Raw genomic sequence first — 15,538 nt, forward strand, 5'->3', positions numbered from 1 at the left:
CTAACTCACTTTTCCCTGTTATATGTCTCTTTGTTGATCATTTATGACTTTTCAAATAAACTCTATCATACTCAGAGAACGATTTTCCAGTTTATGGAAAAATTGAAGAAAAAATTTTTTTTTTGCTGACAAGTTTCAAATTATCTTGTATCTCCCATTAAAAAACAAACAACTAAATTAAATGAATGTAAGTTTTCACTTCCATGTGGCAAGCCAATCTGTTTCTATTTATATGAGGAAAAATGATTTAATGATCTGAAGACTGTTTTTAATTTATACTTAACTCAGTTTATTTTAGTTATTAGTAGAAGCATTATTTGTATAAATTTGAGGCATGCTAAATCACATCCCCTTAAGTCATTAAATTGAAAAATATTCTCTCATGGGGAATACTTAATTGTTTTCAGAATCAGGTAGCAAATTCTCAACTAATATAAAATTCTCACATGTAGGTAATTTCTAATTGGCAATTCTCATAAAAGTTCCTATTAATATTAGATGTACTGTCAGAAGCGCATAGTTATATATCACTTTGGTCCAAGACTTAGATTTCCGAAGCTTTTGGGAAAAATATTTGTTTAAGTATACAATGAGTTTGAGACAAGCGTTTTGCATTTTATTTTCCCTTTCCCTAAGATTGTAGACATTTAAATGGGTTGGCAGTAATGAGTCATGCAGGGGGAAAGATTATTCAAACTGTACAGAAAACAAATGTTACATTTTATCATGTATCCTTAAGGGCACCCAGCAATTTCCTTTATATGCAAGCAGCATATATTTCATGTGTATACAGCACATTTCAAATCGCTGAATGACAGGTCATTTTTAATTCTGTTGTAGGGCAAACAGCAGTGAACTTAAAGGAACTAATGGGTTGTAAAGCATTCCAAAGTTAACTTTTTTTCATCATCACTGTATTTCCATCAAATGATATGAAATCAATTGAAAATACAACTATTTTGAAATATAAAAGATAAATGAGAAAGGTAAAAAATGGAGATGTTTCCTTCAATCCTTGGAATGTCATATAGGAACCAAAGGTACACAAAAGGTAGTTAAAACAAAGAAAGAAATGGAAACAAAAAAACAAAAACCATGGTCTCTGCAAGGATCTCTACCCCTTAAACAAAGGAGACTGTATGATACATCATTGGCATTTAAGTGTGGACTAACTACTTGACATGAAGTTAGGAAGATCTGAGTACTGAGATGGCCTCTGATACCTACTTGTTATTTGCCTACAGCCATGCTGCTTAACTGCCTCAATTTCCTCACCTATAAAATGGGAATAATTATAGAACCTACTTCCCAGGGTTGTTGAAGTGATACTTATAAAGTGTTGAAGTAATATTTATAAAGTAATGAAGTAATTATTACAAAGCACATTACAAACTATGTATTTAACAATGGCAATAGTCATACTAGTAGTAGTAGTAGTAGTAGTAGTAGTAGTAGTAGTAGTAGTAGTGGTGCTGGTGGTGGTGGTGGTGCTGGTGGTATTAGTAGTAGTTGTAGTGACAGGAAGAGGAGAAGGAGGAGGAGGAAGAAGAAGAGAAGGAAGAGCAGGGGGAGGAAGAGGAAGATGAGAGGAATAAGAGGCAGGGAATAAGCAGCCCTAGGTTACTAACTCTGTTTCTAGCACTTACTTGGGTTTGTTTTGCTTTTTTTACTTTGGTGATTTCATTGGCATAGGAAATTCTAGAAAGGAAAATCCTTCTCTCCATGCATATTGACATTTACCCTGAAAATTATAGAGTCTTTGAAAGTTGCTTGGGGTCACTAAGATGAGATGATGAGACTGACAATGGTTTACCTACAGTCACACTTTTAGGATGTTCAGAGGTTACGCTAGAACCTAGACGTTCTTTGGTTACACTTTTTTGCTCTACCACAGGTATATGTATCACCTCACCTCTGGATGTGAACTTGTTCATATATAAATATATAAAACTATAAAAATTATTGCACTTTTTTGTGAAAAAGATATTTTGCTGAAACTTTGTACTTTAACATAACAGATACTATGGTATAATTGCTCAAATGAATCCCTAAAAGTACATTTACTAAAACTGTTAAGCAAAAACCACTTAAAAAGGGTAGTCTATGCCTTTTAGGGACAGGTCTCTTGCTATCTTGTCACTGGATATAAACAAGGAAAGACAGAATAACTTTCATCAAAAAGGATAGTGGCCAAGTTTCTTATAGTAAAAAAATACACTCACACACATATACACACACATACATACCTATACATACCTATATATATATATACACACTTGCATGTATATAGACACACACACACACACACACACACACACATATATATATATATATGTATGTATGCATCCCTTCTACCTAAGCTGTCTCCAGAACTCAAAACAATATAGAAAAATACAATTGAAAAATTGTAAAGCCCAGAACAAAACTTGTAAGTAGGTAGAACATCAAGTAGATGGTACAAAGGATAAAACATAGTGTGTGCAGGTGGGAAGACCTGAATTCATCAGAGATTTACTACCTGTGTGACCTTGGACAGGACATTTTACATCTCTGGGGCTCAGTATGGTCTTTTGTAAAATGAGAGGTTTTAACTCTGATGTTCCTTCCATTTCTAAGTCAATGTTCCTCTTATTATTATCATCTTAATTCACAAAGTTTGAATTTCTATATTGCTTTACAGATACAAAGAACTTTCGTGCAAAGATCTCATTTCATAGTCACCATAAGATTATGAAAGAGGTAGGATAAAGCATTTTCATCATTATTTTACCAAGTATATCGAGTCTCAGAGAAGTTGAGACTTGCCCAAATTCACACACTGGATGATGGTAATGATGATAATGATTCCAAGTCTTTTCTGTTAATATCCACCTTTTTTATTCTAATGAGAATTCACTAAAAGAAAGATATTATACTAGAAACTGAGGAAGACTGAAGTTATCTCCACAATCTTCCTAGAGAAAGGATATACCAGAATTACATAATTTTTTATGGAAATTTAGGGCCATAAAATAATGTTGAAGTATACGTAAGTGGCAACATAGTGAAAGAGAAAGAATGCTGGATTAGAAGACCTGGGTTCTAATTCTGGTTGTGTCACTAATTAGCCATGTAACCTCTTGCTAGTCATTTAGCCTTACTGGGACTCAGCTAATTCATTCATAACCCAAGAGATTTGGATGAAATTCCTCTCAAACTATATTGTCCTTGCTAACTCTAAAATGATAATATACTATTATATCAAGCTTGAATCTACTAAATAGCAACAGAGATTTATTTCAGATCACTTCATGGACTATTATTTGCTTGAGGAAAATAACTTTAAAATACATTGAAAAACGTGCTTTCAAAGAATCCAGTTTGTTTCAGAAGACAGCTTTGTAACACATTTGAAAATCAGGTACAGGGACCTTGTGTTCCTCAAGAAAGTCATATCCAGATATAACTGAAGAACTACCACACAATTTCAAAAAAAGCTGTAAATCTAATAGGGCAAAATGTAATTACCACTATCTGAAAATAATCACTAGGTATGACCACATCTCCATTCTTCATCCAGTTCACTGTAGGCACAGGCTTTCCCGAGACAGCACACTCAAACTCAATGTCCATACTCTCATAGGCATAGAGATTTGAAGGGTGAATTAAAAACCATGGTGGAACTGCAAAGACAAAAAAAGAAAAAGAAAAAGAAAAAGAAAAAAAGAAAAGAAAAGTAAATTAAAAGGTTTGGACTGTAAACATTGAATGCTGAGGACTTCACTGAACTAAAAACATACTACACTGAAATAAAAAACATTTGTAATTCAAATTTTCCGCAAAATCTTTACCTTATTAAAAAGGAACATGTGTAGAAAGCATTTATTTTCTCAAATACAGTTAATCAATTGAAGTTAATAGTGTTTTACCACAAGGAAAGATAAAAAGCCCAATTTGGAAAAAAAATGGGATTATATATAATAGATATTCTGAGTACCAAAGTGCTCACATAAAAGTGACCTGGACACCAATAGATAAATAGAGCTAGAAAATTTATGTCAGTTCGTCAGAGAAGCAGAGGATGACACACACTTAAACAAGCCTACAGAGAAGAAAGCTTATACTGAAAGCATTGCAGGTTTCCATCAGTAACATGGGTATTTGGCTGAGCTCATTCCCTGGTTGAAACTGGGCATGATGATAGGGAGCTAAAATGAGCTGGATTATCTTTATTGAAGACACAGCCTTATTGTTCTAGCAATTATCCATTGTCTTGTATGATCATAATGTATTATTGTTTTCACATTATGGTATACAATATGCTAATTTAATTTAACTTCTTCATTATCATAATGTTAGTTAGATGATGATGGAAATTTGCAATTGAAGAAAAATCGCTAATACAACAAAAAAATCACTAATGAACTTTCAAGCTTATGCCATGATGCCTAAAATCTTCAATACTAAGAAAAAAACTAACAAGTGAACTGTTCATTCTCAAATATTCATAGTCCCTGGGAAGCTAGACATGCTATCTCTTTTCACACAGAAAATACATGTGCATTTTCAAGTGCCCATGTTGAATATTTAATTGACTGTATTTCTATTTGCATTATACAGTGACTTCTATGAATACATTTCTTCAAAATTACCAAATTATCAAAATTCAAAAACTTCATCATCAGTAGGCCCTCAAATTTTGCTTCCTCTGATGTGTATCATATTTCCAGTTATAGACAATAAATCTATAAATGTTGCTTCCTCTGATGTGTACCATATTTCCAGTTGTAGACAATAAATCTATAAATGGTTTTGGTAAACGTTCGCTCTTTGGGGGACCACTGACAAGAGGGGGGAGATTATTTATGCAAGTTCTGCAAATGCACATGAGTATTTTCTGAAATACATATTTCTATAATTATTTTTGTGTATTTATGTATGTATACATGTACATATACATACAAACATATATAGGTACATGTAAACAATATATTGTGTGCACGTATGCTCACATGTGTGTGGATAGACACGCACATATGTATACATTGTGTGCATGTACTGTGAGTATGCATGCTGCTATGTGTGTACATGTGCATGTAGTTGTATATATGTGTATCTATTGAACACTTGTGTGTAGAGATATGCATATTTGTATGCTTGTATATATTCCTGTGTGTATATCTTTGTATATGTGTCTGGAGAGATAGAAAAGGATATAGAAAAATTAGATAGAGAGACAAATACATTCTTGCATTTAATATGTGTACTGCACTCACACATGTTCCACTAGTCACACAATACAGAGCAAATCTCAGGCATGGGAGTCAAAGGATGTGTGCTCTGGCTCCTGTTCTTTCACTAAGTGCACGATCTTTCTAGAGCTTCATTAATGCACATTCTCCTCAGGAGTTTGAGTTAAACAACTATTTATTTGGGCTTTAACATTTGCTGTGCTTGTTATTTTTTTTTATTTTATATATAAATAAAAATTCATTTATAAACAAAATTTATATAAATTCACATATAAACAGAAATTTTCCATTAAATTTGTATATAAATAAAATATAAGCAGCATTTATATGTGCTACTTAAGTTTTGTGTAGCTTCTTTGTTCTCCATTTTCGTTTTAAGTAATTTTTTCCAAGCGATGGCTAGTATAGCGCAACTAGGTGACAGTGAATAGAGGACCAGCCCTGGAGTCAAGAGGACCTGAGTTCAAATTTGACCTCACACACTTAACACTTACTAGTCGTGTGACCTTGGGCAAGTCACTTAACCCCAATTTCCCTGCCTTACCCCCTCCAAAAAGCAAAAAATAAAAAATAAAAAAGAGATAGCTATTACTGGCTATGTATGTGTGAACACACACGCGCACACACACACACACACACACCCCATTATATGTATTATAAAATTTTATTTTCAGTTGCAAATTTTCTCACTCTCTTCACCTTACCTTCCACCCATTGAGAAGGAAAGAAATACAATACTTGTTACACCTGTTAATTTATGTAAATCATTTCATTCCATCTTGGACATTGTGTGATGCTCCCTAAACTTCTCTGGGCCTCAGTTTCTTCATCTTTTAAATGTTGATAATGGCTACTAATTGAGCATCTCAACATAATGTGCTTTGAAATCCTTAAAATGCCCTATAAATATCAGTTAACATTACAGGAAATGATAAACTCCTTGAATTCTGGGGCAATTTCATTTCATTTTTGCATCATTGGTATTTAGTAGATATCCTATTATGAAGTACACAGCTATTTGTTAACTGAATGCAGAGATAAATGTAAAGAATTAAAAGTCTTCTATGTTCTCCAATATGAATTTTGAGGGTAAGGGTCCACTAAATACTTTAACTATCTGTCCCTCACCCTAAGACAATGACTATTTGGCTAACTCTAAAGCACTAAATTATGAAATGTCATTATCATCATCCTTGAGATGATTCTTAAAATGCACAGATTCTGGCTTACATTAGAAAACAAGAGGCAAGAGCACAAATGAAGGAAACCTTGCTATTTGCCCATTGGACGTTTTCATTCTGGAGGAGATATACCTCTTCATAAGATTTCATGCCTTCTCCAAATTACTATTCCTATATAACTTTGGGAGAGTAATGAAGTGACCACTATCAAGGGTTGGAGAAGATCCATGTTTCCCCGATAATAAGACCTATCCCGAAAATAGGAGGACCTAAATCCCTCCCCTTACTGTGTAAGATTCCTCTAAAATAAGCCCTACCCCGAAAATAAGCCCTATTGAGATTGCTACTGTAGTGAAGGTGATCCCCTGCACTACACGCTACATTACAGTACCCTCTGTATGCACCTTCCTCCCCCTCCCGTGAAATGCACACCGCGCTCTGAGCTGCATCCAATCAGAGCTGCAGCAGTGAGCGCGTCATCCTGTTCTTTATTGAATTCATTATTGAATAAAGGTACATTTTTTTGTTCACATTTACCTGTTTATTCAAATTGCTGTCAATGTTCATTAAAATAAGCCCACCCCTGAAAATAAGCCCTCTGGTGTTTTTCTGTCCAAAAAAATAATAAGACAGTGTCTTATTATTGGGGAAACATGGAATATATTCATTTTCCAAAAACAAATCACTCACATCTCCCACACTCAAAAATCACGAATGGTTCATTACTCTTCAAGAGATAACAAATGGGTTCTTCTCATGAACATGTAACTTACATTTTCTATTCCCTGACAATATCTATTCTGTTCATATTGCTCTACTTATACAACCAGATAATTTTAGATCCTGATCATATCTTGGAGCTCATTGTCTAACTTTCTTATTTAAAATTATGGAAGTTAAATCCTAGAGGGCTTCTAGCCCATGTACCCCAAAGTCATATAAAATGGCTAATAGACCATAACTTAAACAAAGTCATAGGATCATAGTTGCAGACCTGGAAAGGACCTCAGAGACCATCTATTCAAATGAAGAAACTGAGACCTAGAAGTGTTAAGTAACTTTCTCAAGGAGGTATATATAGCCTTTATTTGCACTGAATCCAAAGCTCTGTCATACTCAAATAAGACTTGGCAGTTCCAAAGGATATAGATCCTGAAGAATTCCAAAAGGGGGGCTGGTCCAGAAAAATCCTTAAGGTACATTCAAAAGGAAAACCCACTTGCAGAGCCTCAGAAGGGAGTGGCAAAGGCTAGAGCTCTCTCACCTCTTACCAACTCCATCCTATGCCTCATGCAAGGCAAAGTATTCATCTCCACCAATAAGAAGAGAGTCTCATAGACATAGGCTTGGGTCAGGATAACAGATAAGATAGAAACGGATAAAGCATCATTAGACACTTACTACATATCAGACACTTTGCTGAAATCTGAAGATACAATACAGGAAAACAAGGTGATCCTTACTGTTAAGAAGCCTGTATTTAATAGGAAAAGACCAAACATAAAAAGGGACTAAAAAGAGGGAAGAAGAGAGCACTTCAGGGAAAGAATGCTGAGGAGTTAAAGAGTCAGGAGAGTAAGCTGATCTGGGAGTAAAGTGAACACTGTTACGATTCTTTAAGAAATGGCAATTGCAGCCGGGGACTCACCAAGAAGGAAAGAAGGATCTAGGAAATTTAGCCTCATGCATCATAGCTTTCTATTTTGTTTTGTAAAACCATTTTCTGCTAAGTTCTTTTCTACAAGAAGGGTCTTTATCCTAAGGATGCTACCCCTCCCCCCCAAATAATTAACATTCCTTTGTCCTTTTCATCCAGGAGAGTCAATGGCAGTACAGAGTCAAATATGAATTGTTAAAGGGTAGAAAATAGCAGGTCTTGGTGATTTATTGAGTAAATAGGTGAAGAGGGGTGGCTAGGTGGCTCAGTGAATAGAACACCAGCCCTGGAGTCAGGAGGACCTGAATTCAAATCTGACCTCAGACACTTAACACACAGACACAGACACACACACAGACACAGACACAGACACACACAAACTAGCTGTGTGACCTTGGGCAAGTCACTTAACCCCAATTGCCCTACTTTCCCCCTCCAAAAAGAAAAAAAGAGGTGAAGAGGACAGTTTCAAAGATGCATAAAAAACAGAAAAGGACCCACATGTACAAAAATATTCATGGCAGTTCTTTCTGTGGTGGCATATGTACGTAATGGAATACTGTTGTTCCATAAGGAATGATGAGCAGGCAGATTTCAGAAAAACCCAGAAAGATTTACATGAATTGATTCTGAGTGAAGTGAGCAGAGGATAAGTACATGTTCACAATGACAGCAACATGGTACGATGACCAACTTTGATAGACTTAGCTCTTCTCAGTAATAAAAAGATCCAAGAGAATTCCAAAAGACTCATGAAGGAAAACACTATCCGCATCCAGAGAAAGAAACAACAATGCTTACCTTCTCTGAAACTTGAGTCATAATGAGTTTTCTAGTATATATACTGAGAATTTTAGTGACTTGTCCATAGTGATACAACTATGTGTCAGAAGCAGGCCTTGCATCCACATCTTTTGGTTTTGAGGGCAGCTCTCTATCCTTTATTTTCAGTTGCCATGATAGGCATCTTATCTCCCCAAATTGATTATTAGACTCTTCATGTTGGGGACTAGGTTTTACTTTTTGGTCTTCTCTCAGTTTTTAGGAAAGGCTTTGATCTTAGGAAGAGCTTTACAAAAAATGTAAACTGATTATTTATGGGCAGTGATTTTTGTGTAACTAATATAGTGATACTAAAAAGTTAAATCTCAAATGCAAGTTAAAGAGAAGTTACCAATCTACATTAATCCAAGAATTTCCTCACTGGGAGCCCTCTATAGTAATTAAATTTCTATCTATGTGTTTAACAATCATACAAATCATAATACTTCATACCACTGTGCATTTATTTAGATCCTTTCCCATGGCTGGAATTAATTTCCAGTTCTTCTCTACGTACACTGAAGAATTTCCATTCTTCAGTGTTCTTCTAGAATACAACCTCTTCTGTTAAAACTTCCCTGACTCCACACTAAAAGTAATTTTCTTCCAAATTTTCTTAAGGATATTTTGAATTTCTCCTTTGGTTCTACCAAAACCTGCCTTGTATTGCAACATGCATGTTTGCATGTGTGCGCGTGTGTGTTTGTGTGTGAGAGAGAGATACAGAGATGCACCCTTCTTTCCCCTTCACCCAATAGATGATAAGCTTCTTGATGGCAGAGACTGTATCTTCATTTTTTAAAGCTTCTATCTTCTCAAAGCTTAACATAACCATTTGTATATACTAGGTGCTTAATAAACGAGGGTTAAATTTCTATTCCCTATTGCTCTCTTATTCAAACTTTGCTTTCAAAACTTTTACTTTCAGATAAGCCATTTTGCTAAATGTTTGCAGTGCCTCAGAAGTTACAAGATATGCAAGTACCAGATATAGACCAGTTTAAAAAATTCACAAATTGGGGCAGCCAGGTAGCACAGCGAGTAAGAGCACCGGCTCCAGTGTTGAGAAGACCTGGAGATCGAATCCCGGGCTCAGACACTTAACACCCACCCAGAAACACCTGGCCGTGTAACCTTGAGCAAGTTACTTAACCATGATTGCTTTAAAAAAAAATCACAAATGGCATGTAATTGAAACGCAAAATGCTCCTCTGTAGCTTAGAGACACTATGTCTTCCTCTGGTTCATCCAAACTCTTTAAAATTAGAAGGTATGTGTTTTTTAAACATTATATGTAGCGAAATTTAACAATAAGTGCCACAAATTATACTGTTGAACAGTCAAAATGAATACAAGCAAATTAAAAAGCAGAATTCATTAGGAACAAAACAAATTAGAAGAGGTGCTGTAAGCCCTGAGTGCTTGCTATTCTCCTCTCTGAATAGGAGGAAAAATCCTATAACCTTGCTGGAGTGGAATCTCTATTTTTCACTGAAAATCTAGTACTCCAGAAAGCTCTTTAACAGTTTGGTTGTCAGTAAGATCATGATTTTCAAGCCCATTTAATCTGACTATCTGTAGAGATTGACCTGCATCGAATGTTTACAGTATACTTGTTGCCAAGGTGTAATATATATATATATATATATATACACCCAATGAAAATAGACGTTTTCAAGTGGACATATCACAGTTGTAACAACAGGTGATTCCGTAATAAGGATTCATTATATTATATGTTATCATATCCAGATGACCACAAACCATTCCATCTGACTTGATCACAGGTTTGTGTAGTGCGTGTAATCAGAGTGTGGCTGGAGCAGGAATAATTTTTGTTAGTTTGGATCCTTGGTCTTCCATGTCAATGATCCTACAGAAAACCCTGATTTCATGTAATAATGCTTCAAAGCAAATGCCAGTCTTACATACTAGGTGTGATTATGGTATCTATTTCAGTTCTGTTTGATGCCCCTTAAAAGTCAGAGTTTTAGGAAGAGTATGCCAGTTAAAATGTTCTTTACACTTGCTAGCAAAACTTTACTGGTGCAAAATTGTGCCAATTTAACACTACCATCCCGTTCTCCATCCTCGTCACAGATGACTGCAGGCATATTTTAGATGCTCTTCTCTGATAATGTATTCTCTGCACCTACTTCTTCCCCTATTCCATGTGAGAGATGATGACTGTTGAAAATCTGCTTTAGATTTCTCTATACATAAGTGTCTTCCTCACATGCCTTTCTATCTTACCTCACTGAAAAAGATTGGCAGTTGTTTTTTGCTATTATGATTGGTGTTTTTCCCCTTGGGTTCCATAGTAAAAATTTAACCATACTTGAGTTCATTTTTCATTCAGAGTATTTTCCTAGGTTAGGTTGTTAGGTTCTATTTTTATGTAAAGTCTAACTTCTTTTTTTCTATTTTTGGTTCATTTAACAAATAAATGATATTTTGTTATGTGACTAGCACCTGAGTAAAATGATCTGACCACTTTCATGTGCAGAGATGGGTACCCATACAACTTGAATGCACCTTAATCCTTTGTCTTAATATAAAAAAATATGCAACTACAGTAATTCATTATGTCTTCTGATTCTTTTCTTATTTTCACAATCTAGGGTCAATACAGTGGTACCCACACAACACTCAGGTAACAGAAACATCCACAAATCAATTTTGTCCTTTCCTATTGAAGTTTACTCAACAATGCAGAGAGTTCAATTCAGTTAACAATGATTAAGTGCCTACTTCGTACTCCAACCATCAGACCCTGGAGATACAAAGACAGAAAAGAAAAATTACCCCAGCTTTCAAGTGATAGTTGATATAATAACTCTCTGGTTTTATGTTCCATTTGTATGCAGAAAACCAAAAGAGCCCTGAACACAGAACGCTATAATGACAAAAGAGAAGATCAAAACACAAACTCAGAAGAGGACAACAATGTCAAAATGCCTACAAATGAGCCTCAGTGGGGAATAAGAATTGGTCTCAAGCCCAAAAAGTCATCTGGAAAGAGTTCAAAAAGGATTAAAAAGAGAGGTGGAAGAAAAATTGGGGAAAGAAATGAGAGTTGTGCAAGAATAATACAGGACTATAGTAGTCTACTCTTTAATGAACCCAAAGACTCTAACTTCTGGGATCAGACCTCACTATTGGACAAAAAAACTTCTGGGAAAACTAGCATGGCAGAACCTAGGCATAGACCGACTTCTTACCCGATATATCAAAATAAGGTCAAAATGGCTACATGATTTAGACATAAAGGGTAATACGATAGGCAAATTAGGAGAGCAAGGAATAGTTTATCTATCAGTTTTATAGAAAAGGGAAGAATTTATGACCAAAAAATAGATAGATAACATTATAAAATGCAAAATGGATAATTTTGATTGAATTAAATTAAAAAGTTTTACGCAAACAAAATCAATGTAACTAAGAATATCAGGAAAGCATAAAGATGGGAAACAATTTTTACAGCAAGTATTTCTGATAAAGGCATCATTTCTCAAATATATAGAAAAGTGAATCAAATTTTTAAAATATAAGTTACTGCAAAATTGATAAATGGTCAAAGAATATGAAAAGGCAGTTTTGCATGAAGAAATTAAAGCTATTTATAGCCAGATAAAAATGCTGTAGATCATTATTGATTAGAGAACATGAAAATTAAGGTACCACCTTACACCTATCATATTGGCTAATATATCAGAAAAAGAAAATGATAAATGTTGGAGACGATGTGGGAAAATAGAACATTAATGCATTGCTGGGGGAGTTGAGAACTGATACAAAAATTCTGGAAAGCATTATGGAACTATGCCCAAAGGTTAATCAAACTATGCATACCCTTTGATCCAATCATACCACTACTCTATCTATCCCCCCCCCAAAAAAAATCATAAGAATGGAAAAGAACTTACATGTACAAAAATATTTATAATAGCTCTTTTTGTGGTGGCAAAGAATTGGAAATTGAGAGAATTCCTATCAATTGGAGAATGGCTAAACACATTGTGGTATATGAATAATTGAATAATGTTTTACTTAAGAAATGATGAGCAGGTAGATTTCAGAAAAAAATGCTTGGAAAGATTTACATGAATTGATGATGAGTGAATTGAGCAGAAGTAGGAGACCATTGTACATAGTAATAGTAAGACTGTGTGATGATCAACTATGATTGACTTAACTCTTCTCAGCAATATAACGATGCAAGACAATTCCAAAACATTCATGATGGAAAATGCCGAGAAAGAAGCATGGAGTCTGAATATAAATCAAAGCATGATATTTTCACTTTTTGTGAGTTTTTTTTTTACTTTTCCATTTTGTTCTGTTTCTTCTTTTACAACATGACTAACTAATGTGGAAATATGTTTGCTTGATTGCACATGTATAACCTATATCAGATTGTTTGCTATCTCAGGAGGGAAGAGGGAAAGAATGGAGAGAGAAAAAATTAGAACTCAAAATCTTTAAAATGAATGTTGAAAATATGTTTATATGTAATTGTAAAAAATGAAATATTATTTAGAAAAAAGGCATGGAGTGGAAACAAAACAAAACAAGTTGGCAAGTATAGCTGGATCACAGAGTTTATGGATCACAGAGTTTATGAATAGGAGGATGTTAGATGAAGAAAAGGTGAACTGGGTGTCAAGGTGTGGACCAAGGCTTTTAAATGCCAAGCCAAGGATTTCATATTTAATACTGTAGGTACAAGAGAACTGCTACAATTTACTGAGCAGAATGAAAAACATAGTCACACTTATGCTTTAGGAAAATCATGTTGGCAGCTGAGTGGAGGACAATTAGAAAGTTATGGGTGAAAGGTGATGAGGATCTGTACTCGGGTACTATCTATGAGAGTGGAGAGAAAGAAACTTATTTTTATGAAAGATGTGAAGGTAGTAATGACAATATTTGTCAATGGATGAGATATGTGGGATGAGAGATAGGAGTTGAGGGTGCCATGGAGGTTGCAGGCCTTGGTAACTGGGAAGAGACCTTGACATGATAGGGAAGTTGAGAAGATAAATTTATTTAGGGGAAGTAAATAAGAAATTTTTTCAGATATGTTGAATTTAAGATTGATGTGGAATATTTAAGTCCAGATTGTTAGTTGTCCACACAGGACTGGAGTTCACAAAAGAGATTATGGATGGATATATAGCTCTGGGAAACATCTTCATGAACGTAACAATTGGACCCTTAGGACCTGATTATATCATCAAGTGAGATAGAGCGAAAAGAGATGAGAGCCCAGAAGATACGCTAATATTAGTTGATATGGCATAGATGACTGAGTCAAAGACACTGAGAAGAAGCAGTTAGATAAAGAGGAGAACCAGGAAGGAGAAATCCGAGATGAGAGAATATCTATTAAGAGATGATGTTCAATAATGTTAAAGGCTACAAAGCAATCTAGAACCGGACTAAGGATAATATGCTTGGAAATGTCTGACCACTGTTAAAAATGATAGGAAGACAATTTCACAAAGTTTTAAGTGCATGCATCTTTTTATATTATCTAATACTTGTAAATTCAGGGCTAGAAACTGAATTACAAATAAGTGATCATTCATGACCATCAGAAGATGCATGGCCTTCATTTAACTTAGTCATTTAACTTCACTCTTGGAGCTTAGTATAATTAGCATATATTCAAGTCTGTTACTCCCACTTTAGTACTGCTCCCAAATCTAGGGCACTTTTGCTACAATTTCAGAACATGTATGTACAAATGTATGTACATGTATACACAATGCATATAAATGTCCATATGCATAATTTATTCATACATACGGATGTGTTTATATGAATAAGGCAGGGGCTGGACTTGGGACTAAATAAGTTGTAGGGAACTCCTGCTGTGAAAATTCTTTCCTCCAAAATACATCATAAACTCACCAATAACTTCTATTCTTGCAGTTACTGGGGGCTTTGAGGGATTAGGTGATTTGTTCATGACCACACACCTAATAAATATTACAAACAAGACTTGAATTCATGTCTTCCTGAGTGATAAGCTAGTCTATAAATTTCTACCTGTTTGAAGTTAACTAACCTATCCGTGCCTCAGTTTCCTTAATTGAAAAAGGAGGATTGAACTAGAAGGGCTCTATGGTTCATTCCAACTTTCAATCTTTTTAATGTCATATAATACAATATCCTCGCATGTGTGTGTGCATACATATATGCTCATGTATAAGTATATAGGAAAAATATTTTTAGCTATCACCATCTTTCTGGGATGAAAGGTTTACAGTTTGAGCTTGAGGAAATGTGAATTGTAAAAAGCTGGGTATTATAAACATGTTCACTCACTTATGCTATATGACAGAAAGTAGCTCATATAACTTAAAAAGAACTAAAATTTGTTCTTACCATTTCCTAATACTGAGTGGTTACAGTTTTAAAATGACCATTCTTTTAGTCTAGTGATCATCTAGCATGATCTCCAAGAAATTTGGGGGAAATTCTATCTATCTATCTATCTATCTATCTATCTATCTATCTATCTATCTATCTATCTATCTATCCATCATCTATCTATCCATCATCTATCTATCTATCTATCTATCTATCTATCTATCTATCTATCTATCTATCTATCTATCTATCTATCTATCTATCATCTA

The 15,538-nt window shown here is 34.7% G+C and overlaps 1 protein-coding gene across 1 annotated transcript in view; it reads right to left on the minus strand.

Annotated features, from left to right (window-relative positions):
- LOC138173606 (netrin receptor DCC) overlaps nt 1–15,538 on the minus strand; it is a 1,060,615-nt gene that overhangs the window by 578,253 nt on the left and 466,824 nt on the right. The window contains exon 7 of the mRNA XM_069103651.1: nt 3,508–3,662. Coding sequence (XP_068959752.1) covers nt 3,508–3,662 — 155 coding nt within the window. The remainder of the gene's footprint in view (nt 1–3,507; nt 3,663–15,538) is intronic.

The sequence above is a fragment of the Petaurus breviceps genome, unplaced genomic scaffold, assembly GCF_028583685.1.
Source record: "Petaurus breviceps papuanus isolate PSGF00001 unplaced genomic scaffold, PetGlider_PUasm1.0 129, whole genome shotgun sequence".
Taxonomy (NCBI): Eukaryota; Metazoa; Chordata; class Mammalia; order Diprotodontia; family Petauridae; genus Petaurus; species Petaurus breviceps.